Here is a 25,599-nt window from a genome sequence, read left to right on the forward strand (position 1 = left end):
CATCCCTGTCCCTGCAGATCAGTCACCCTTAATGTCCCCACCTCTGAAGTCCCTGGAGGGTCCCACCCGGGAGCAGCACCCCAGGGTGAGGTTGGGGTCTCCGCACAGGCCTGGGGAATGTGAAGCAGGTGAGGGTGATGTCACTGGACACCTTGAGGGCCTCACCCTTGGGAGAGACAGGTGGTGCAGGAACTGCACCTGCTGCATGCTCACTGTCACTTATGGGACACCAGGGATCTGTAGGACACCACTGTCACCTAATGGACACTAGGGACAGTGGTGGATGGCATGGATGGTGAGGATGGCAGTGACAGTGGTGTCACTGCTGCATATCCCACAGGGAGCTGAGCATCTCCTGCAAGACTCCCACAGGTTTGCCATATTCCCAGGGCCTGATGATGATGATGATATTAAACTCTGCCCTGAACCTGATGTGGGCGAGGGAGCAGTGCCACTCTGACTCACCTCAAGTTCCTCCAAGATGTGTGGTGCTGCTGCAGCCTTGCCAAAGAGCAGTTCAGTTCAGGAGCACCAATAGCATGGGTGGGGGGCAACCCCAGCTCTCCACCTGGCTCAGGGACCCCCATGCATCCCCACATGACCCGGTCTGGAGGATGACTCCAAACTCTCCTGTACCTGTTCCCACCAAAACTTCACCCTTCCCTGTGGAACCTGTCCAGCTCTAGGGTGGCAGCTCTGAAGCGGGGTTAGTTTTGAAATCAGTCTTGCTTAGAATTCTCAAACACAGCAGGTTACAATTTTTTAAATTAATTTGTAAAGAAATCCCTTTGGACAGCTGTCCCAGTCTTTTCTTCCTGCAGGGCTCCGAGCATCCAGTCCCAGCCAGCTGCCTGGCTGCTTGTTTCATCCAGGGGGACTGGATTTGCAGTACATGCTGCAGGGCCCGGAATCAGTGGTTGAGGTCTGAGTCTGGCTGGTGCTCTTCTGAGGTGGTGGGGCCTGGGGGCAAAGGACAGAGATAAGCACCCTGAAGCCCAGGGGCATCTTTATGGCCAGAGACACTTAGGGATAGGGTACTGGCCCCTGCCCTCGAACATACGGGCTGTTTTCCCACACTGGCCAGGGCCATCTCCACACTGCACTCCATCTTGAACATATACAAGGACCAGTTGTCTCATCCATTAGTCCATCCCTCCATCCTGCTTCCACCCCTCCTCAACCTGCCCCAGACCCCAGACCGTCCCTGCACCTGCCCAGGTGTGCAGAGCTCTGCTCCCCCATCACCAGCAAACAGCGGTGCTCTCTCCCCTCACTCCTGACAGGCCATACCCAGTTCATCCTGTGTTGTCTTTGCCACCTCAGGCTTGTGCTCCTGGCTGCCTTCCATGCAGTCTTCTGTGCCCAGCAGCTCAGTCACACCAGGCTGGGAAGGAGAGAATGGCTAGCTGCAATGTGGGGCACAATTCAGCATCCCCAAGCAACCCTCCCCACTCATCTCTCCTTGAGGCAACTGAGGCAGGGTTTGCTCCAGGTACTCAGCTTCTCTCTCCCAGCCTTGTTCCTCCCTCATGTTCTTCCCTTTACCATCCCTACCTTTTTGGAGAGGTGTAGGACACCCTTGTGCAGTGCACTGGATGTGTCTTGATCCGTGCAGCTCTGCGACTCGAGGAACTCGCTTTTGACCGGCTTCCTGAGGGATGGGGCACAGAGATGCTCACTGTCCAGCACTGTGGTACCCTGGGCTTCATCCCAGTGGGCCAGGGAGGGGGGCAGAGGGTGCTGCTGACCAATGCATGTCCCTGCTGACTCTCTTACACCTGCTGCAGGAAACTAATGCCTGTCCCACTCTGTTGAATCCCCACCTAGTCTGAGGTCAGGCTGAGACCAGATACAATTGACAACATGTGGCTTCAGTGCTGCTGAGACCAGGGCTTGATGGAGCAGTGCAATAGGGATTTTAAAAGCCCAGAGACCTGGGGCAAGTACAGCTGGCCCTCTGCTCTCCTGCCCTGCCCAGGCCCCCTCTGTTTCCATTCAGGGAAGAGATCTCCCTTTCCAAGGCAGAACAACCCAGCATCCCAGAGGCCCGTAAAGGGTCCCCATGTCCCCCACCTTTGACTATCCTGTTGTGCGTCCTCCTCTGTGGAGATGGTAGAGTAGTGTGCAGCGTGGCGGCTGGGCAGTGGTGGAAGAAACGGCAGTGCGTCAATGTGCCTGGGGAGAGCAGGAGCCGTGGGTGGGTGACAAGGGACAAATGAGCCACCCCAGCTTGGGGCAGAGCACCAAAACCCGTAGGCTTGTACCCCACAGCATCCCTCTTCCTGCTGCCCTCAGGGAGGTGTTCCTGGAGGGGTTCCCACTCCACATCTGAAAGCCATGACTTCAGAGGGGGCTCAACAGAGTCAGACCCCCTAGAGAAACCCTCTAGAGAGCAGGGCATCACCAGCACCCCTCCTCTCCCCCCGCCCACAGAGCCCCCAGTATACCAGTGCCGGGTGCTACTCACGGGCCAGGCACCTGGATGTTGAGGTGCCGGTCACAGGACAGGCACTTGTAAGGGACCAGCAGCTGCCTAAGGGAGAAAGAGCTGGGTGAGCTCCTGACAGGGCTGCAGTGCACACAGCCAGCAGCTCACAGGCAGCAACAGGTGCCAGGCATGTTGCTGCAGGGAGCCTCAATGATTGCAGGGGGAACGGTGGCATGTTGAGCCTGGTTTTCCTCCCGCCCAAGGGGACTAGGGAACAAGCTTGCCTTGGCAGCACTGTCACCACTGAACTGTGGCTGTGGCCACTGGGACCAAAGCTGCCCAGAGCAGGCAGGGATTTGAGGAGAAGGGCGCAGGCACCCACACATCCAAAACAGCCCTTCCTGCAATGTCTTTGCCTTGTCCATGCTCACAACTCCCCTGTGCTTTGCCAAGGAGGGCAGGTCATGACTGAGGCCTGTGGCACCATGTGTTGTACCCCTTCCCAGAGGGACAACCCTCTGTCCTCCATCCTTTAACCTTTGCACCCACACCCCAGTTCTGGTTTGGACAGCTCTGTTCTGCAGATGCCTATTCTTGTGCCTCCTTTGGTGTGGGGAACCTGATACTGATGGGTGAGGAAGGTGTAGCTGCTTTGTCAGCATCCCTGTGGTTTGTTCTGATGCCAGGGTATCATCCAGGAAGGAATGAGGCCAGTGCTGTTGCCAAAGACAATACCATCCCATTGCACTCACTGCTTAATTCCAGCAGCGTTGTCAATCTCTACCGACAACTCATCCTTGAGATGCTTGATGGTCCTCGCCCACGTTTCCTCCAACTGCTTCTGGAAAGGTCCCAGCTCCAGGCGATCCAGCTGTGGACAGATGCACATCCTCAACCAGGTGCTCCAGGATGGAACATGGTAATCCCCAGGGAAAAGCCAGCAGAGGGAGAACCTCAGAGGGATGCTGCCTCAGGCTGCAAAGCCCCCAAGGAGCCAGTTTTGTACTGTGAGGATAAGGCACCCTCACCTTGGAGTCCAGGGCATCACTGAACCACTGCTGGGCCTCCTGCCAGTGCTGCTCCTGGCCTAACACCCGTCTCAGCAACTCATGGATCCTATCCTCCAGACGCTCCATGCTCGCATCAAAATGGGCGCAGCTGACTTTGCTGCCCAGGGCAGCTTTGTCCACTTTCTAGCAGGGAGGAAAGGCAGGAGAGCGGTGGGGACAGGGCAGAGGTACAAGAGGCAGGCCCAGCACATGCTGGGGACAAAGGTAGAAATGTTCCTACAGAGCCATCATGCCCTTTTCAGGGCTGTGTGGCCTGCTTACCCCATCACCCCCCTGGGGTCAAAGGGTCTTAAAAAGGGAGTTAGAGGGACCTGGCAAGAATCTATAGCCAGTCTGGAAGTACTCACACCCTCCCCGTTTCACATCCAGGCCAATTTTGTCACTGAGCACCCAAAGGGCAAAAGGGCATTTGTCACCCTGCTCAAGATCTCCAAGATCCCTTGGGCTGAAGATGAGCCTCTCCAGACTATACCAGCAGCAGCAGGTCCTCCTTGTCTGCTTTCTTCTCAAGACCCTCCAGGGACTGGAACAGAGCCTTCCAATACAGAAAGCATCTCATGATACCACAGCAGGGTCAGAGCTGTGTTCCAGCCACCCAATGCTCCCTGCTCTTTGGGAAAGGCCCTTTGAACCAACAAAGGGCTGTGAGCAGGTGGGCAGGGCATCAGACCTCTGCGGTCCCCAGCCCCAGTGTGCCTGCAGGACACTCTGACCCTGTGGGAGCTCAGACACCAACCTCGATATCTTTCTGGTGCTGGCGATGGTCATCCCGGAGGCTCCCCGTGACGTAGCTGAGCTGCTCGCAGTCCCCTTCCACCCGCACAATGGTGGCCTGCATGCTCTTTAGCAGGTCCTCATCCTGCTCCGGGGAGAAAGACAGTGAGATAGTGCCATGCAAGGGGTGTTTGGCTGTCGTCAGGGACAGATCTGGGTTACTCGCCCATGAGCCATGAAGCCTCAGTGCCAGCCGGACCTGTCCAAGCCATACTGGAGGGTAGCAAGGGGCTGCTCTACATTACAGTGAGCACAACCAGACAGAGGATCCTGACACACCCTCTCAAGCCCCTCCATGTTGCCAGCTGCCCACCTGGGTCTTCTGCAGCCTCTGAACCTGCTGTGACACCAGGGAGTCCACCTGCTCCTGGAGCCTTTCACAGTGGTGTAGGAGCCTCCTCACAAGCTTGGTGCCCGAGCTGTGGTCGGGGCGCACTTCCTGTGACTCTCCCTGCGGCTGCCCCCCACTTTCCATCATTGCTCTCAGCTCATTCAGCTGCAGAAAGGGGACAAGTAATCAATTTTGAGACAGAATGGCTGCAGCCAGTGGAACCTGGTGCCCAGATGGCCCTGACCAGGCAGGGAATGTGGCCAGGAACCCCACAGGGAGCAGCCTGCCATTCAGGACAATCGTTGGAATGCTGCCTCCAAACCTCACCTGCTCCTGAAGCTGGTCAGCTGTGACCAGCTGCTTCAGTGTGGCCTCAGTATTCTTCTGCTCCTCTCTCAGCTCCTGGTGCTCCTGCTTAATCTCCTGCAGTGCAGACCTAGCCAACAAGATGAGGCAGGCTGAGCCTCCACAAGGAGGTGAGCTTTGCTCCCCAAACCCCATGCTCAACTGCCACCCCCCACACCTCCCAGCTTCCCTGCAGTGCCGTAGAATATAAAATTGTCTCCCCATCCTCTTACTCCAGCTGTAGGGGGATCTGGTTGGTGCCATCCACTTCACACATGGCTACGGTCACAGCCAGCTTTCCAAGGGCTTCCTCCAGCTGTTTGATCTGGGAACGGTAGTAGTGGCAGAGTCAGGGCATGGACCTCATGGTCTCTTTTGCCTGCCAACTTCCCTTGGCATCCTTGCAGCCCCCTTAGGGTTTGCTATGGGCTTACCTTCTCCTTTTCGTCCTGCAGGTCTCTGGCCAGGTTCTGCAGGGAGGACATCTGGCCCTGGAGCTCAGACAGGTCACTGGTGATGCCCTCCGTAGCTGGATGGTCTGCTTGTGAACCAGGCTGTGTCCCAGTGGTGCCACTCTGGGCGCTGGGGGTCCCTGTCTGTATCCCTGGGGTGGTGCTCTGGGGACCTGGGCTCTGCCCCAGCTTGTCCATGTCTGAAATCTGGGGCTTGGCAGGGGCAGGCTGGCCATGGAGGACCAGTGGCTGTCCGGAAACATCCTGGAGATTCCTCTGGAGTGGGATGAGAAGAGAGACTGTAGTCAGGACTCAGGAACATACACAACTGAGCTTGGGTGCAGCCAGAGAGACCCTGGGTGGGCTGTGCCTGCCAAGCACAGGAAGATCTTTCCCTTCTTTCCTTCCCAGCACCCATGTTCCCTTTTCTCAGGGCTGTTTAAAGTGCCTCAGGACCCCTTTGGCTGAGGCAGGCAGTGACCTCTACTACTAGGTTGATCACTAGTCAGAGGAGGGGGCCTCCTAGTGCGCAAGGCTGAGTTCCCATGCTTCCCTCACATGACATCCTTCCCTCCCTTCATACTGGCTGAAACTCATCCTCAGGGCAGGGGTGGCAGGGCAAGGGCAGAGGTGGCAGGGCAAGGTCTTGAGAGGCAGGGAGAGCCCAATTCCCTCCCAAAGGCAGCAGCTCACCTCACCAAGTGCTTCCTGGATCATCCGTATGCCTTCTGCCATGCGGGACTGTGTGGCCTTCATCTCATTGATCTCCTCACGGAGATCCTTGCAGAGATGTGTAGCCTAGGAGAGGGGGATGGGGGGGATGCATCTCAGGAGAGGGTCCCTAGGGACCTGCAGGAGCTTTGCCTGCACCATGGTCTGTGGGGCACAGCTAGATAACTGGGCACTCTCCATTCATCGGGCACAGCCGGATGCAGCTGAATCTCCAGCACACAAGGAGGTCACTGGCTGCTGTCTCAGACCCGCAACATGCTGATGATGGCAGCTCACCTGGCCAAGTGCCTCCTTGATCTTCTGGATTTCCTCTCCCGTGTTGGACTGAGTGGCCTCAGTCCCAGCCATCTCCTTTTGGGGTTCCTGGGAAAGAGCCGTGGCCCAGGAGAGATGGGAGGTGGGGGTGAGCCCCAGGCAAGCAGCTCCCCAGAGACTCCCTCCCCCTATCCTATGGCACACCCTGGGTCAGCAGGAAAAGACCCAGCATGGGAAGGACCCAAAGCACCCAGAGCAGTGTTTCAGGCCCAGATTTTCTCTCCAAATCTCCCTCTCTTTCCCACTATGAAAGTCAACATGCTGCTTGGAGCTTGGGCTTCAACCAAACCTTGGTATGAGGGCGCAGATCGCTCCCGGTGCCCTGCGGCTTGTCCTTCCCGGGCGGCGGCTCCCGCGGCTGCCGTGTGCCCCCTGCCCCAGCCTCGCTGCCGGTTCCCCCTTCCTCGTCCTGCGGGCCCAGCAGGCCCAGGTGTTCCAACACGATCTTCAGCAGTTTGCGGAGCGCCTCCAGATTGACATTGACCTCGGGCGTCCCGATGGCGTCATCCAGCAGCTGTAACAGGCTGGCTGAGGCCATGGCTGCTGCCCGGCCCCAAAACACAGCACCTGTCCTGGGGGATGGGAGCTTTTGTGCTCACAAGGAAGCTGCAGCGAGGAATGTGGGCAGCCAGCAGCCTCCTTTCTCCTCTTCCTCTGCCTTCCTGAGCCCTGGCCGTGTGCCTGTGTTTGTGGTGTCTCTGTTGCCAGGTAACACCTGGCCCTGGCAGCTGGTTGTCGGGAGTCATGGAAGAGGCCGGATTGGAAAGGACTTTTTACAGATCATTGAGTCCCATGTTTGCAGCTGTGGTGGGCCAGGGACTCCTGGCTGAAGGGGTCCTCCCTGATGGCCCCCTTGTTTTTCAGCCACCTCACCTTGGAATGGGGGAACATGTGGTTAGGAACCCCAAAATTCCCTTGCTCCCCTTGATCTGCATCCACCTTGTGCTGGGCAGGAGGGATATCTGGGATACCCTGGCCGCCTCCGCCCCCTCAGGTGTCGCCCCCGCTGGGGCTGCCCCGGTGCAGCAGGGCTGAGGGCAGTGACAGAGCTGTCAGGGTGCTTTGAGCCGTGTGGCTGGGCAGGGCTCACGCTGGCACTCCAGTGGCCTCAGTGGCAGGCCTGGACACACGCACGCACGGACACATGGCCTGAATTAGGGACCCTCTGGACAGTCGTAAAATCCTGGAAAGACCCAGGCGGCTGGATGGGGGGGGGCAGCGAAGAGAGCTGTTGTCCACACCTGCTCCCCCTTTGGGGACTCTCCGAGGGCAGGCGGCACCCCAAAACACAATACCCCAGGGTGTTTGGGGTGCCCACCACAACCAGGACAGGACATGTATCCGGGCAGCTCCCCAGAGAGAGCCAGATTTTGGTGTGCCCTCCCTGAGGGGACCCAGATATCCAGAAGGCCTCCAAAGGGGATGCAGATGCCCCCCGCGAGGAGCAGGATGGGATGCAGATGTCTAGATGGCCCCCCATAACCAGGAGGAGACCCACGTGTCTGGGGTGCCCCCCAGGGTCAGAAGTGGAATACTGGCATCCAGGCTCACAACCAGGAGAGGACCTAGGCATCATCTGGGGGTTCTGAGGGGAGGCGGGGGGGGCAGTGGGTGGGGGTTTCCCTATCACCTTCTGCACAGTGTCGTGGGTGCCCTTGGGGTTGTGCTCATCCTGAGGGGACTCCTGCTCCAGCAGCACGTTGAACTCCCAAACCTCCTTCACCTCCACTGCTCAGACATGGAGGGGGGCAGCCAATCTGAGGGGCAGCTTTTGCTCCATGACCCTTAAACTCCCAAAATAGTCCCCAAAACCAGTCTGTGACCCACAAACATCTACCATGGACCCCAAATACTCCCCCAAAAATGCCTGCTGTAGCACATCCAGCCCTCAACCCACCCCGCAAAACACACTTCTCCTATTGCCCCCAGTGCCTCCCATCCCAGTCTGGCCCAGTTGTCCCAGTACCCTCAGCCTAGTGCTGCTACCCTTGGACTCCCAGTATAGCCCATCTCAGTGCTACCAGTGCCCAATGACAACATACAATGAGAATGTCCTCCCAGGCTGCCAGTAAGCACGGCCAGCCCAGCTCTCCCATCCCAGTGTTTCCAGTACATTCAGTCCCAGAGCTCCAACTAGTCCCTGTGCCACTGGTGACATGCAGTGGGAAGGCAGCTGTGCCTAAGATTTGCTTTGATGTAACCAGGATTTACAGCTCAAATTTTAAATAAATCACCTCTCATCTGGTGAGAAGCCTGTGAGTGATTCTAACACCCTGGCCCTGACCCTGATGCAGGCACATTTGGGATGAGTAGAGGGTCATGGAGCTGGGAACAGGGCCACCTCAGAGTGCAGATGTCACCCACCCATGACCTTCAATGGCATGTCCCCTGAGAGTCTGAAGGTCCCTAACCACACAGGATCCTGTACCAGCACCCAGAGGTCCTTGTTCCCAGGAAGTCCCCATCTTCACTGGAGGTCTCCAGCTAGGAGCAGCACCCTGAGATGGGGTCCCCATGGGTCTGGGGCAGGTCACATAGGTCACCAGGCACTTTGAGGACCTTGACCCTGTGAGGGGCAAGTGACACAGAAGGGGTTTGCGTGGTGATGGCAGGATGAGGGCACAGATCCCATGGTGTCTCAGCATGGGGGTCCTCTGGCTGCCTCCTCCCTGCCCATGCACCACTGGTCAGTTTCTGCCCATACCTGGGAATGTTAAAGAACAAGTGATTTCCATGTGTCATCATGGTTTTTATGCTATTTTAGATCTTGTGGAGCTGATACAGCTGACTTGTGCATGTTGACAGACCTGTGTATGTTTATGTGCAAGTGCTTTCTTTGTTCAGACTTAAGAGTCAACTAAAAGTCCCATAGTATTTCAGCAGGAATGGGTGTGTGGGCAACCTGGTCCTCCTGGTCAAATTAAACTGAAGTCACAAACACTATTCAAGATGCAGAGTCCAATCCCGTGATAGTTTTGCAGCCCCAAAACTCCTACAAGAACATAACAACATGGTGTAAAGGGCCAAAATATGCAGATGCTTTTCTAACAAGGATTCTCCACCACTCTCCAAATCTTCCAGACCAAGAGACTACGGAAAAGGGGAGACATTGCTCAAGCAGGGTGTCCTCACATATACAGAAGGTACATATTTGCAATACTGTGTCAAGAAAAGCATCCTTGCTTTTAAGAGGATCTTCAGCATATGCCTTGATCTCTTGGTAGTGAGTAGGCGGCAAAACAATACCATCAGCACCTGCTCAGTTGAATCTGATCCAGATTCATAAGTTATAGGTAAACAATCCCCTGCTTAGCGTGTGTTTAGTAATAGCATACTCTGAATCCAGATCATCTGTAGTTAGAGGGGTTTCTTGCAATCTCAGCATGCAGCTCTTAAGCATCTATTTTATTGGAGGAAGAGCGTAACTCTTGCCAAAACTACAGCTAAATCACTAGAGACAGTAACATAAATCCTGAATTTGATGGGGTTTGGTTTTCTTGTTATAGCTAAAGGAACTCTTAAGGAGAAGATAGGAGGCTAAAACAAGAGTAAAGAGAGAAATTATTTATTTATAACATGTTAGGAACACTGTTCATAGTACATCATTAACAGGGTGACTACATAATAAGGTGATCATAAAAGCATGACCTAAAAAGCTAGTTAAAGACAAGGCATAGATTATAGGCTAATCATGGAAACTGGTAGGCTTTTTCTTCCCATAAGCAAAGCTGCACAAGTAAGGACTGTCTCATACTGTTTCTGCAAAGGTAAAAGATTGATTTACTCAATCTGTATATTTTCTTAATATTGTATAAATTTACCAATATTTAGATTAACATTTTCATATCGTTTATGATGTTAAATTTAAATACAGCATTATGTCTCATTAATTTAAAGTGCAATTTATCAAAATCTACAGTAAATATTTTCTTCTTAGTCAGTTCTCTTTGGCACACTTCTGGTCTGTTTAAATACAAAAGTGTAAGATTGAATCGATATAACACTGCAGGTATTTTGAGGGTTTTTTTTGTTAGCATATGAATATGATTTTATGCTTACCACAAGCTTATTCACAAAGAAATAACTGTATATGAATTTCAGTTTAATTTATGTATAAAATGGCTAACTACTGCAATGTGCAAGGCAGAAAAAAAATTGTTACAGCAACTCCTCCCTTGAGAGAGTGATTTTTGCACCATGGAAATCTTGTATAAAATGTTATAGAAAATGGAGATTTTTAATGAGGAAGATCTCGGTGCTTGCAAGACACCTGAGGACATGATTTTCTAGATTCAGAAATGGTTCATAAGATACAGGTTTGCTGACAGGTTGGCACTGTAGTGGTGCTGCAGCTATAAACTTGCATGTTCCACTGACAAACTAAACCAAGGAGCCAAAAAAACAACCAGTCTGTGTAAGAAGTTTGGTGAGAGTGGCTTCTTTCTATGAGAAAGGTCTCATTCCTATATTCTTGATACATGTGTATATATATCTGCTTTTATTGCAAGGAAGAAGCATTTAGAATTTGCACTCTGGACTTTTGTCTTTATGATCTCTGCTTATGTTTGGGCTGACTAATATTTTGTTAAAATCAAAAGTGGACAACAGAAAATGGACTTATTTCTGTTTCTGATGGCAATGTACAAGGAGGCCATCACAGCTGACCTAAACAGGTAAAGTATCATTTTACAAAAGCTCTTCAAGTGCCAGAAGAGCAAGCTCAGAGCAATTTATTTCACACCTGAAGGCCAATACCAGCAGCTGGCACTCACACGAAAGGTATGGGGAAACTGAGCTACATAAATACTGGATATACTTCAGTGACTAATTATTTCACAATTGAAGAAAACTAAACTCTATTCACAGTAAAATGTACTTACTACAAGGCCCTTCTGGTCTGTTTTTTCCTGAATCACGCAAGTAGTATCCCCTCAACTGCAGAAATTAGCATTTTGGCAAATGATCAAGTTACAGGAGTTGTCAAGTACCGTGCAACCTGTTTAGAAGGCAAGGATGTAAAAAAAGGGATTTCATACAGGTGCTTTGTGATGTGGTAATGTATGAAATGCATGCTACTCCTGAGTAAAACACATTTGGCTCTCCCAGCTAATAACGCATTTATGAGCATGCTGATTCCAGAGAGGCATTTCACAGCCTCAGGAATAGTATATTGTCTTAAGAAAAAAAAAAAGAAAAGGTATTTTACAACTGTCTTTTTTTCGACCTATCCCCTAAGGACTAACAGTGGTGAGTTCAAACTGTTGAGAGTGATGATGACAAGGGACAGAACTGGTAAGGAGAATCAGTCTGTGTGGTAAATCAAATGTGAGATGTAATTTGTTCTCAATTTCCTTTAAGCTTTTTGAGATATTGCATATGGCCATGTCTCTTAGTGCTCCTGTTTTATCTGAAAGCTACTGGCTTTAAAACTGGGATGTCTGTGTGAAGGATATGGTATCAGATTTATCCATAGCAAAGCCTCCATTGATGTAAGATTTCTTGGCCCGTGTTTCATCATTATCAAGTATTTCTGTTTCCAGGGCAAAAGGATTGACTATGTTGACTTCAGAGGTGACATCCATCTGCTCCAGCTCCTTTTTTGAGAGCTTCTCCACTACTCCTGTACCAAAGGCGTCTCCCAAGACATTCACCATTGTTCTGAATCGATCCCTATGGAACAAAAATGTTGTCAGACAAACCATTCAGCTGCTTAGAAAATCCTTTTAGTAAAAATAAGGTACTCTAGCTTATGAAGTGGTGTTTTCTTCCCTGTGCAGATTTGGGTAATTATTCAATTAAAAGAAAATAGTCTTGTAAAACAAGAAGTAGAATTTTATCCACATGTGTTTGAAGAACCCTGGAGTAATTTTCATGAGAAATGACTTTGTACAAAGACATGCAAAACTGCAAGTCATGTCACTTGTCTGTTAGAGCAGTAATTCCACTGCTGTGGCATAGCCTTACAGAATATTGGAAGGATCACTTCTCAGGCCCCTGAAGTATGCTACACAGCTGGTTCCCTTTGTAATGATAGACTGTGGAGTGCAGCAGCAGAGTCTGCATTGTGCCTTTTGTAATTCTAACAGTCATGTCCTCAGCCAGAAAAGCACCTAGCCCAGTATCTTCAGTATTCCGGCCCATACCTGGAAAAGGGAAAGGCATGTCTTCTGCTAGCTTCTTCTTGTTAAAGGGCTGAAGTACAAATTTGTACTAAACAAGTCACTTAAAGGAATATGATACTCCTGGACTATTGATTTTTCTCCAGACAGAAATGTGACATGCAGGCCTTAAAAACCTGCTGCTACTTAGCAGAGGAACAACAAACCCTTGCAACATAGCAGAGTTTGAAAATCAGCATGAAAATATGGTGTGGACAGTGAAAGGCCATGATTTTCTGTCTTCCTTTTCAGCTACAGAACACTACAAAGGCTCTGTGGCAGAACAAGTTTTTCCTTCCATGCAGAGACACTGAGGTGGATATATTCACACTATTTCGCAATACTTCTACAACTGCAGAATTCCAGTGATAAAATTTTTCCATGCGCAACAAAAATATATGGTAGGAAAGGAAGAGAGAACAGTAAAGATTCTAGTAGGATCAGTGTGACAAGTGAGGAAATCAACATCAGTGGAAACTCATCCGTTATAACAGTACTATTATATTACTTTTTCTATTTGTCATTTAACATGTGAAAGTACTACTCAAGCCTATGTAATATAACCTTGCTAAATTCAGAATTAACTAGTGGGTTGTTAATGAGCCACTACTAGCAACTACTTTGCAAAATTATACATTTTAAGCAGTAAGTAGCAAAGGTGAAAGTGTTAATAATCTATGTAGCATCAAAATGTGCATTCCATCTTCTGAGGTGCAAAATGCACTAGCATGATCCCTGGTATATTAAATTAATCTTTAATTTAATTTACACAGCAAAAGACATCTCAGTCTGAAAAATACCTCAATTAGAAGCAGAAACATCTTTAATTACTTGTATGTTTCATGGTGGGAACAAGTGCCTCCCATGTACTAATATTGTGCCTAAAACCCACAAAAACTATGGACTTTTAAAGTAAAGTAAAGATCATCTTCATAAAATCATGATTGCTCTGAGAAATAGGGTATTGTTCTCTTCCTCTGTCACTCCTATAAGATAAGTAGAGGGCATCAAATGAAATTATTAGGGTGTAGACAAAAACATACAAAATTCAATTACATCTTGGCACAACACATCTACAGGATGTGGAATTCATCTCCATAGGACTTGTGGAAACATGGGTCCCAAAGCAATGAGGTATTCATAGAAGAAGAACACAAAAATCACCTCTAACTCAGGAACTCTCTGTGCTGCAATTTGCAGGAGACTGGGCAAATACTTTGGAAAAAGAACCAATATACATTTGTTCTGCTCTTAGACTCTTTAGATTCCTGCTCTGAGCTAATGGTTTGTACCAATCTGCACTATCCTTAAAAACATTAAATGCCCACTAGGAATAGAAGAGAGCTGGAGAAAACAAAATGACTGTGGAGCACAGCAAACAGAACTATTAGACAGTTGCTGACAGCTGATTGGGCTAATGTACTTGTGGATGGAACTGGTTAGTTTGGAGAAATTATGCTTATACATAAATTGAATTGATTCTTGGATCCATACAACAGCCCTGATTTTCTGGCTGGAAACTGGCATTTCTCTCTATTTGCAAAACTGAGTTATATATTCAAATAAATTAAATATATTTGTGAAATACATAGGTTGCTGCCAGAAATCCATCAAGAAAATGACTGGGAAGGATGGAGGAAGAACAGCAAGGCACTTATCTTGAGTGTAAATAAACCTGAAGAAGACGTGCAAATATTACGAAATTATTAAGATCACTGGATTTATACCAGTGAAATATCATCCATGTAAACTGCAGGTGAAAAAGACCTTGTTGGGCTAACCACTAAAGCTCACACAGTTTAAGAGGCAAAAGAACTAAAATCATATTCCTTAACTTGTGAATCCTGTGACCCTATGTGTCATGGGACAGAACCAGGTGTTGATGTCCTTCTGACCTCCAGAATACCCTATGATTCTTTGGGCTTTGGCAAAAGTAGCTGAGATACACACTGGTGTAACTTGAACAAAAAAGATTTTTGGTGAAAAGGCTTCTCTCCAGAAAGAGCAGATACAGAGGAGTGAGAGGTTTTGAAGTGCTCTGATATGGTTGGGATTAGGCATAAGGATCACTTTCCGAATATACATGTGTGCTTGTTGACTGAGGGCTGGGCCAGTGCTCTCATTGAAGAACAGCCCTAGCAAAGTAGTGCTGACAGCACAGACACGTGAACAGCCTGCTATAAGTGTGCATGTGGAATCCTGGGTCAGTTTTGCTTTTTTCATGTTGTGCTTCACTGCCAGTGTATGGATATTATATACTTTGCAGATTTGAGTGTTATGAATGATGTATGTGTTTAGCATAATGTCATGGCATCTCTGACATTCTAGAGACATTTCTCGGTACTGTCAAATTTATCTGTCTTGAGGATGATGCTCATGATTTATTAGTGCTATGACCACTACTTTAAGGCAGAAAGCATCTCTGAATGTGCAGTTATCCACTGTCATCCCATGCAGTAGGACTCCTCTCACAATCAAAGCCATTACTGCATTCAACTCTGAACAAGCCTGGCCATAAGAATAATCTTCGTCCATTTTCTGCAACAGTCCTAAATTATTTTATTGCTTTCTTTCTCATAGTCACATATTCTAAGCAATTTATGCAAACATTAAAAAAGAAAAAGGAAAAATCATTAAATATAAGGTGCGTTAAACTTACAGAAGCCAATCAACTGCAATGATCAGAGTAACATCCTCGGCAGGCAGGCCGACGGCACTCAGCACAATCACCATGGTGACAAGTCCGGCTTGGGGCACGCCCGCAGCCCCGATGCTGGCTGCTGTAGCTGTGACACTAAATCCCAAACAAAACCCAGAATAGGCATTCAGAATACATGTTAATTACAGAAACTCTGTTTTTGTAGAAATAGTTTTATTTAACTGCAAGAAAGAAGCCTAAATGTTTCACTTTTCCTCTTGAATAGTATTTATTCAAAGTCGGGTGTCAAGCTTATAGGACAAGCCATCTTCTGATGTACTCTTGTGATTACACTGCAGAATAAGAGGCAACACATGTCTAGCAAGCAAACTGGACAGATCAAAGGTAGAGGCTGAGTTAGGTTTGCGAGTGTTTGCAGGGCAGAATAATGGCAATTTTCATAACTGTGCTGCATACCAGCTGCATAGCCTGGCGCATCCTACCTCCTCATCACGTTGCACTGGCTAGGCCTTGGATCAAGAAGTGAGAATGTTTGCTATTTCTTGTGCTGTGAATGATAGTTTAAAATTTCCCGTGGGGTATCCAAAGTTAATGTACCTTTCACACAAAAGCCCACATCCCACAAAATACATGTGACAGCTTTAGTCTTACCTAATAGTGATTATCTGGCCAATATCCATGTCAATATCATTCAATTGTGCAATAAATACGGCTGCTACTGCTTCATAAAGAGCTGTGCCATCCATGTTGATGGTAGCTCCAACTGGAAGAACAAACCTTGTGATTCTTTTGTCAATCAAGTTATTTTCTTCTGCACAGCGGAAGGTGACAGGCAAAGTTGCTGAACTGGGACAAAATGAAACACCTAAAGTAAGTGCAGGCAACGACACACCATTTCCATTATGTTTCCTTTTGCTCAGAGTGTGATCTACTTTATGACTCAAACGGAAATCTAAGGTAGGAAGGAAGACTGCAACATGAAAAAGCAAAGCAACTTCTGTTATACCTTCTAATTACTGAAAGAAATAGCTCAGTCTTAGTTGTTCTCAAAATTAGAGGTAAATTGCCATGGTTTGTGTAGTCACAAAAAATGTGCAACAGCTTAAATACTGTCAAGTCTGCAGCTAAGGAACTGAATGGCAAAGAACTGCCTCCTCCTGGGAGAGGCAGACTCTCGTTGGTTTAACGCTAACACACTCTGTAGTGCCTTTTGGGTACAACAGAAATAATGATGAAAACAATATTTCAGCCTCCAGGTCTTTTAAAAAAGTAGCAATAAAATCAGAGGACAGACCATGCAATTACTAATAGGTACATTACAGAAAAGATGTTTCTTTTGTTTACCTGGAAGAGATCATGAGGGCTGTCAGAAGTGCCTGAGCCATCCCCAAGGCAAACCGAAAAGGATTTTTCCTTACTATTATTAAGTAGATAAGTGGCAGAATTATACTGGAATGGATTGCAAGTCTGCAAAATAGAATCAACTAGTTAAGCAAATAGATCCATCTCATTGTCTTTCTTTACTAAGATAGTGATAACAGGTACCCAGCTCTGTCCTCAAGTATACTTATAAAACACTAAAGGTGATTTTAGTGACACCTAGGTGCAAAATTTAGAGAGAATGCCACATTAATAAAAACAGACTAATGCTGTTCCACACTTTCTTTTGAAAGGGAGAGTGAGACCATATATGAATTGTCTCTCTTTCCTAAGATGAACAAGAATTAACTTGGAAATAATTTTAAACCGATAAAAATAAGAAGCCTAAAGTAATACGTAATATTTAAACTGATGTGCAGAGGGTGATTTGAAATAACACTAAACCACTTCACTCTTCTGCCAAATCCTTACCATACAAACCAGAGACAAATCAGAAAACCAAATCAATTTATTATTGTCATTTTGTCTGCCCTTATTACAGATCATGTTTTGGGAATAAAGATAAACATGCTTTCCAGTCAGGGACAGCTGAAATGCACATCTTCCTGCAGAAACTTCAAATATGGACCTTCAGAAAAATCCACACCTGCTCTGGGGAAAACTGTGTAAGCTCAAGTCTACAATGAAAATCTAGTGAGGTATTTCACACTGTTTAAATAAGATAAATGTAGTCTAAGCACTTTTAATGTTGTAAGATGCTGAAACATTTTATTTTGAAACTACTAATTTTTAAAATTAAGTGGGCTGACTCACAGAAGATCAACTTGTTCTCTTGACTTTAGCAGCTCAGATGTATTTGCCTGGGTATTTTTGTAGGTCTCAGAGAGAAAATCACCTTATGCATTAATTTTGAACACTGTGCAGTAAGCCTGAATGCACATGAATGCAGAGCTTATGGGTACTAAGAGCTAAACTGACTGCTTTAAGTACATTTGAAATGAAATGTATTTCAAGATTTTGGGAATATTCCCTATGTTTGAAGACTGCAATTATAGCAATATGAGCTTTTCATGAAAAGAAATTATCACATAGCCTGGAAATGCAAACCCAAAAACTGTTGTCACTTATGACCTTGGAATTTTTATTCTATCCTCACAAAATGTTCGTGTGCACATTCCTGTGTTGTAATAGTGCTTTATGGTTTCAGTGCAGTTGATGAAGATACCAATAAATCATGGTACCATTTGTTCTGCCAAAAACAGACAATTAAGAGACCGGTAGTCAAAGAACAAAAATCCACAACAATATCAAAAGTCATCCACAAAACCTACATATTTGTTTCCTTGGAAAAATTATCTTTATCAAAAGGAATAGACATTAAAGTTTTCATTCTGTATGGGAACATATGACATATTTAGTGGGATGTAAATAATAGCATGCAATATGTCTTGATAAAATTTTGTAAATAACTCTAGAAAGAAATCTAGCAATTAATACATGCACCACCACAAGGCACCATTGTATAAATTGCTAGGTTTGTGACATGCCTGAGAACAAACTGAATTCTGCAGAATATATAGGAAAAAAAAGTAGTGTGTGTGCCATTTGCTGTCTTAATAAAATGTTAATGAGATTAAGCATTTCAAGTATGTCTAAGTCTAAAAGCATATTGACTTAGTTATTTGAAAAATTTAGATCCGCACCTTTTTAGTAGCAGCATGAACATGACATTATTCAAAATAAAGTATTTTTGTGTTGCTACTCCTGGTTTTCCTGAAACAAATTTGAAGCAGTATTTCTTTTTGCTCCTAAAATGCAATTCTCAGCAAGAAGCAGAAATTTTTATACCAAAAATCATAATCAGTAACTGAGAACAGAAATTCTAATAGCATTAATTTTTAAGTTAGGAAGAATTTTGTCCCTTGGAATCCCAAGCTGCCATTCGACATAGGAATATCTCTTACAGGGATGTAGCTGCCTTGCTGCTTTCAGAAGAGACAAAGAGACAAGCAAGGAGAGTCTACATGCTGCAGCTTCCTTTTTTTTCTCCCCCACTTCAGCCTGAGCTCTTCTGGCACTTAAATTATGTCTCCACTGAGTTTCCTCTGCTGTAACTTCTAATGTGTCCTCATCCTGACTCTGCAACCATTAATCGTGAGAGACTTAAGATACTCATTGGCAAATTCCACCAAAGACACTGGGGGAAGTCTGTTCCCCCATGGTGACCTGAATGAAACAGACAGACTGAGATGAGCTGCAGACAATGGTGGGTGAGTGCTGTTAGGGCTGAGGCAATGAAAAGTCATGAATAATTAAGCTGGGAAGAAGGTGAGCTGGTTAGGGAGGTTAAAGGAAAGAAAGCAGAAGATAAGACAACTGTCTTGATAAGGAATACAAAAAATGTTTAAGATAACGTTTTATTTTCAGGTTCAAGGTTAAAAAGAGGATAATAAGCAGTTACAGGAGACACCAGTGAACAGAATACACTGCAAACAGACTGAATCAAACGCATAAGAATGAAAACCAAAATGATGGTGGGAACAACAGTTTTTAAGAAACCCAAACAAAGAGCAACATTTCTCCTTTTGACTGAGAAGTAAGAGAAAAGGGTATTCTTGCAGGCTGAAAAATGTAGAACAAGCACCTTTTCCCTGCAGCCTGTAGCCTGTGTAGGTGTCCATATCTGCTCCTGTGATCTGATTACAGCATGCTCTCCCTGATGGTCAGTTTTGCAGAGAATGCACTGCTGTTAGCCCTCATCCTTGCCTTGCGCAGCAGTCATGGGAGCCTACTCTGCAGGAGGCAGAAATGCTGCAGAGACCTACCTGAGCACCCACCAGGGAAAATGATTCATGTTTGGAGGAACAGAGACTTTTTCTCTCCAAGGATGCAAAGGTGCTCACTACATATAATGTTTTTGATGCTGCCTAGGAATGTACTTAAAATTGTTGTGCTTGTCAAACCAGTGGTTGCCAGCTAAACAGGAGACTATACAATGGCAGTTTACTTTGCAATCAGAGTACTTTGGAGAAGGCACTGAGTCTTCACATACATCTTAAGGAAGACTTGCCTTGTCACAGTACAAATAGTAACCTGTGCCCAGTAACTGATAGGTAAACACTCATAAAACTTGCTACCACATCTAAAACTAAAACTTGCTATCTGATGTAAATCAGAAAACAAAAGGCAGTGTTAATCCATTCAACATATTCCTCCTCTGAATTAATTGGAATTAATAACAGAAAACCTGTAGAAGTGATACACTGTTCATTCTGCCAATGATTTCTTTCTAGCTTGTGATTTGGGTGTCATTTATAATTTTCGTTGAAAACATTAGTCTTGATTTATCATCTCTTGGTAAATATCAGCTTTTGAAACCTGTAAAAATCCGACTTATTTTCCAAGTGCAAACAAACACTCACAAAAAACTGCATGATGCATTAGATGAACATAACATCCACTCAGCTCTGTAACATTTTGAAAAAGTCATGAATCATGATATTTCTGGAGCAGTAATTCTTATTTAGAAAGAAATTTTATCTTTGATTTTCAAACAGCTAGTCCAAACATCAACATGAATAAAAGAACAACCATGAAATAAATGTGCTTATGTAGCACAGATTAATTGAAAAACCCCAGAGATTCTTCTTGACTATTTATAAAGTAGTTTGCATTTAAGACTAGTCTATTACCATTCTCTTTTCTTGGCTGTCAGAAAGTGCATGAATGACATTTGAAGAATAGAGTGCAAATGCATAAAGTGTGGGGAAAGAAACTCTTGAACAACCTTGGACCTAGCCTCTAGACAAATCATATATGAATCCATAGTATACTGAAGGAATTACAGGAGTGGATGCTAAGGTAATGGACCAAGACTGCCTAGAAGGCTATGCTTCACTGAATTGGAAATAGACATTTAAGTGCATTTATCTTATTAGGACTGTAATATCCATTTATCTGAAAAAAAAGCCCTTTGTAGGAAGGTCTTCAGAGACATATAATACTCTGGTATTATAACCTATCATTTGGAGCAGTTAAGTTATTCTAAAATTCCACTGCTGCAAGGCTCCACATGATGCAGGTGTAACCTCTACCACCCAGACTGTTCTACACAGACAATGGCTAAGGGAAAAAAAAAAAAAAAAAAGAGAATAAAAGGTCTGATTCTTGGCTACGTTATTCAGATTGCAACTTCTCTTTGTGCTGCCATCTACCCTAACCTTGAAGGAGGAATTAGCAAACAGTGCAATATCCAAGGCTTCTCTTGATGTCAGCTGTCTGCTCAGCACTGGAGAGGGAAGGGATCAGTCTCTTTGGCATGCTTTATTGTGCACTGCTTTTACCATGTATCTCTACTCAGCAGGGAAAGTTTGGTCTGTGCTGCTACACCTTGGGCCAAAACTTCCATGGAGGTTAGCAACATAATCCACATATTTGTGCATGTTTGATAAAATGGCAAGCCCTAACAAGATGTAATTCATAATCTCACCTTTAATACAACAATATTTTCTGCTTCAGCACAAGTTGTGAAGATCAAACAATGAATGCGAGAAAAGAATTTGCATTTGGGTTTTGGTTTTTTTAGAATGCAAGGCAGTGACTTTTTAAAACAAAACATGCATCCAGCAAAACATGGATTCAAACTATTCTCACATATCCTCACATAATTTTCACTGATGAGAATTTTTGTCTCTGACCTAGAAGACTGAATGTAGTGGACAACTGAGTGGTAATCAACTGAGCTCCAAAACTGCATACATACAATTGCATCTTTAAGAAAAGACATACCCACTTATTACTGTAGCCATATAAAGACCCAATTTACGAAAGATTTCCCAGTCCTCAACTTCTATTATCTTCCCAGCAATTAAAAAAAGGATACCAATTGGCATATACCTAGAAAGCAAAAATAAAACTATCAAAAATGCATTCTCAGAAATACTGCATGCTCACCATGAAATAATTTCTCTCCCACAGTAATTTTTTAAAAAACAGAAAATATGCTTTGATATCCTATTTCACAACAATAGATTTTTTCCTTATGTTATACATTGGACTTTATTCATTTGCAGCAAGGTTACAACAGAGGTGGTGAAAAAAGACTGGAAAATAAAAGTAAACATAACTCTACATATACTCTAGCTAGTACTGTATAACTTAGTGTCACAGAATACACAGAATACATAGAAGTTGGGAAGGGGTATGGGCATATACCCTGTTACAGCAAATGTTTATATATAACCACAGGCTCCACTGGGGGTGGAAGTTTGCAGGATTGAGACCAGTGTGATCACACAGAGATGGGAAAGGTCTCCTGTAGTCTCCAGTAGCTGCCCTGCAGCACTGGGGGCTGTATCTGTGTCACCTGCACAGAATAAAGTAAATCTGCACAAGGCCATGCCTTATGGATCTAAAGAGCTGCATAAGCCAAGGCTACTGCCTACAGAAAACTGAAGGGAAATATCAGGAATTATGTTAGCACCAGTTCCACTGCATTTTTTTTTGGTTCCAGGAGCTCCAGAGAAGCTGTCACAGAGACAAGTTACTACTTTGGAGCTTTGAGCAGTATAAATTGATCTAGAAATTTGTGAATATATAAAATATATTAATTTAAAAATAGAAATTATAAATTAATAAAATGTATGTATGCTTTCTCATAAACAAATTTGTATCTTATCCCTATAGAAAGCAGGAATACCTAGTTTCTCTAAGCACTGAACTTGATGGAAACAGAACTAATTCCTCATACTTTCAGCACAAATCTCTAGCATGTTTTAAATGACAGCTTCCAGTAGAAACTCAGGGAGCTTGTAGCCACAGTTTCTGGAACATGCAAGAAAAATGGATAATCAATTTATAAGCAAATTCCTATATGGCATATGCTAAGTCTGGAGTCTTCTTGCTGGTAATTTTCTGCAGAGTGAAGCAGCCTATCTCCCAGGGCTTTAATGTAGCCTGGGACTACTAGCAGCTTAGCACAGGACCAGTTGCAGAAATTAATTTACCTTTCTTTAAGGAAGCAAGAGGTGTGCAACTAAACCCTGGATAGGTTTGCAGTTTTACAGATATCTCAGTGTGCTGGGATGTAAGAAAAACCCATGGAAGGGTCATATCTGACAAGGTACTGGTATGAAACAAACATATGCATATGAGCAAAGTATTGTAGTAAGTGGCACAAGGCACTCCACATGTAGGATCAAACTCTGGAAGGAACTGTATTTATAGTCCTGATTCTGTAATTGTGATTTGCACAGACAAAAACCTGTGAATAGCTGTCAAGTCCAACCAAACACTATCAGATGAGTTTCTATATTTTAAATTTGTTTTTCTTGTCTGAGAATATTATGAGAACGTAGTCTCATAAAATGTATTAGCAGGAGGTAAATTATGCTAAGCTGTATTTTGCATACTGTTTTGAATTTTGCTGTGTGCTGTGGCTTGCATATTAATCCAGATTTCTAAAGGAACTTAGATCCAAGGTCAGCCATCCTCTGAACATAATGTCTGTCAGGGAGCAATGCTCAAGACTCAGAAGGGCGTGTAGGTGGTAATGCTTATCCTCAAAAGAGTCCTCAAATGACTAGTACACTAGTTTTTTATAAACATCTAGCAAGAATGTCTAAAAAACTCAGTTTTCTTGGGAACCAATAGGACTGTTTCTTTACTATATATGAAGTGGAAGCCCTGTCTCCAGTTTCCTCAAAAGAATCAAATTCTGTAGAAAAGAAAATGTTTACCAATCTTTCTTTGAAAGTTGCTTCTGTAAAGCACTATGCAAAAGCAAATGTGAAGTCTGAGTCTGCTCCTACCTTTTCAATGACAAAATCCCCTTAAAGAAGTTGTTAGAAAATGCCAGTATATCCTTGGACTTACCACATAATTATCTGAACTATTCTCATTGTAGCTTCGTTCAGCGCGTTGAAGAAATCCAACAGCACTTGTCCTTTTTCTCCCATTTTCCCAATAACCACTCCAAAAACAAGACAAAAGACGATCAACCCCAGTGCATTGATGCCATTGGAATACACTCCCACGATTTTATATTCTTGGGTTTTGTTCTATAAATTGGAAGCAAGAGAAAAAAACACAATCCGAAATAATGAATTTACTTTAAATTTACTTTCAAGTTATTCTACATGACTTTAGAATTTACTTTTTCTAAAATGCAAACACATGTAGATTTTTTTTGAAAGACGTGAAGCTCTTTCCCAGCCACTCTATTGGCTTTCTGGAAGTGCCAAGTGGGCAAGTTCAGGAATACACTACACCGAACTTGAACACTTTGTGTTCAAGCAATGCAAGGATCTGACCAGACCTTAGCAGGGAATAAAGCACCCCTTAATTTGTGTTGTCCTTTCTGTAGACTTCAGACATGAGGTATGGCAAGGTCTAAGTATCCACAGTCATACTTTCAAGATTTACTCCCCTACACTTAAGGTTTACTCCCCAGTGGAAAGCAAAACACAGATGTAGAACCCTTGTGTTTGTTTCTGAGCAGCTCAAGGGTTTGTAACTGGATTTAAGATAAATTCACCACTGCCTAAGAACTGGGACATCAGTGTAATTTCATAATTTATAGGAGAATTGTATGCACATAACATAAAAACCCTATTAAAGAGGTATTCATACATTCTTCTGTGCAGCATGAACACATGAAGGAAAGGGTGCAATTCTTGACTACATTCTGGTTCAGGATTTAATTATTGTCTCTTCATATAGCTCATCTTCCCATGCTATTATTACTTTGAGATGAAATTTGGAAGGAGTATAATAAAATATATATTGATTTGATATTGTTTGTAGTTCAGTGTTCACATTCTATTGAATTCCTTTCTCCCTCTTCTCCAGAGGAAGTCCAGACTTAATACACCGTTAACACTCATAAGCTTTCCACACCTCCAATGAAAGGCTTGTTAAATCTCTTCTTCACTTTTGTTTCTGTACATTCATTTTTTAGAGTAACAAACTATTAATTAACAAATCATTTATATTGTTTTGTTTTCTGTTAAAAAGATCTATTATTATTTTCAACTAATTTTCTTCTTTAGTGCTTACAGTTACACTTATTGCTACTCAAATATCTCATGGTGATATACATCTAGTCTTTCCACAGTGAGTGTTGAATTTCTCAGAAAATTTATGACTCATAAACAGATAAATTTAATCAGTCTTCATCTATTTTCTTTGCACTAGTCAATTACCCGTGGGCTCCTTGATGTTCTTAAACGTACTGGAAGATACTTGCAATGACCTCTAAGCATTTAGTTATTAACTTTTGTGCTCTTGCAAAAATCTACCTATGTGCTATTTCCATTCATTTCTTCATCACTAACCACATGAACTAAACCAAACTTAGTCTATATTATTTCTCCCTACTTCATATATTATGAATTAATAAAAGGATAAAGGTCGCACCTCTGAAGCCTTTGCTGTCGTAGTACTGGGTTCTTCTCGAAATATGGAGCTATTTTTATCCACAGCAGTTGCAGCTTTAACTTTTTCACGTTTGGTTTTATACTGGAGAAGTTTTTTTAACAAAACAAAAGAAATTATTTATAAACATGACAAAACTGAAAACCAGACCAAGGCATAGCCTTTGCCCAGTAAAAATAAGAGAAAAAACAACCAATCAGATGTGAAAGTAGCAAACATAGACAAATACTTTATTTCCCAATTCATGTGAGCCATCAGGGCTCTGTACCCCATAAGCTGTAGATCAAACAAGAAATTCACAAGTAATATGCTATGAATTCTGCTCCTCAGGATCTTGGACACCCCATGGATGTGTTGCAGTTTTGTGGGGCATGAGCTAGAGCTCCTGACAATGGCAAGAATTTTTGCTAGAACAAACAGTCTAGAGAGAATTGCTGACAGCCATGCTAGGAGAGGTCTTTAGGGCAGATGCACCTGATGAAACCAGGCCCTTGGTGACATGGTCTGCATAACTAATGCCAT

At 44.6% G+C, this 25,599-nt stretch overlaps 2 protein-coding genes across 3 annotated transcripts in view; both read right to left on the minus strand.

Annotated features, from left to right (window-relative positions):
* Positions 1-707: 707 nt before the first annotated feature.
* On the minus strand, positions 708-7,131 carry LOC134563643 (glutamine-rich protein 2-like). The gene is made up of 16 exons (XM_063421765.1): positions 6,737-7,131; positions 6,409-6,495; positions 6,094-6,198; positions 5,383-5,676; positions 5,182-5,273; positions 4,931-5,039; positions 4,586-4,768; positions 4,235-4,357; positions 3,971-4,033; positions 3,457-3,621; positions 3,181-3,299; positions 2,468-2,533; positions 2,074-2,175; positions 1,555-1,651; positions 1,291-1,384; positions 708-960 (listed from the first exon to the last, which is right to left on the minus strand). Exons 1-16 carry the CDS (start codon positions 6,983-6,985, stop codon positions 911-913), a joined length of 1,998 nt encoding a protein of 665 aa, XP_063277835.1. The 5' UTR covers positions 6,986-7,131; the 3' UTR covers positions 708-910.
* A 2,865-nt stretch (positions 7,132-9,996) lies between these two features.
* The window catches only part of SLC1A1 (solute carrier family 1 member 1), a 50,682-nt gene continuing 35,079 nt past the window's right edge, over positions 9,997-25,599 (minus strand). For both annotated transcript variants that reach the window (XM_063422859.1, XM_063422858.1), the window contains 7 exons: positions 25,060-25,161; positions 23,518-23,702; positions 21,433-21,540; positions 16,609-16,731; positions 15,916-16,110; positions 15,265-15,399; positions 9,997-12,117 (listed from right to left, as the gene is read on the minus strand). In XM_063422859.1, coding sequence (XP_063278929.1) covers positions 11,871-12,117; positions 15,265-15,399; positions 15,916-16,110; positions 16,609-16,731; positions 21,433-21,540; positions 23,518-23,702; positions 25,060-25,161 — 1,095 coding nt within the window. In that variant the 3' untranslated portion in view covers positions 9,997-11,870. The remainder of the gene's footprint in view (positions 12,118-15,264; positions 15,400-15,915; positions 16,111-16,608; positions 16,732-21,432; positions 21,541-23,517; positions 23,703-25,059; positions 25,162-25,599) is intronic.

The sequence above is a fragment of the Prinia subflava genome, chromosome Z (genome assembly GCF_021018805.1).
Source record: "Prinia subflava isolate CZ2003 ecotype Zambia chromosome Z, Cam_Psub_1.2, whole genome shotgun sequence".
NCBI classification, from domain to species: domain Eukaryota; kingdom Metazoa; phylum Chordata; class Aves; order Passeriformes; family Cisticolidae; genus Prinia; species Prinia subflava.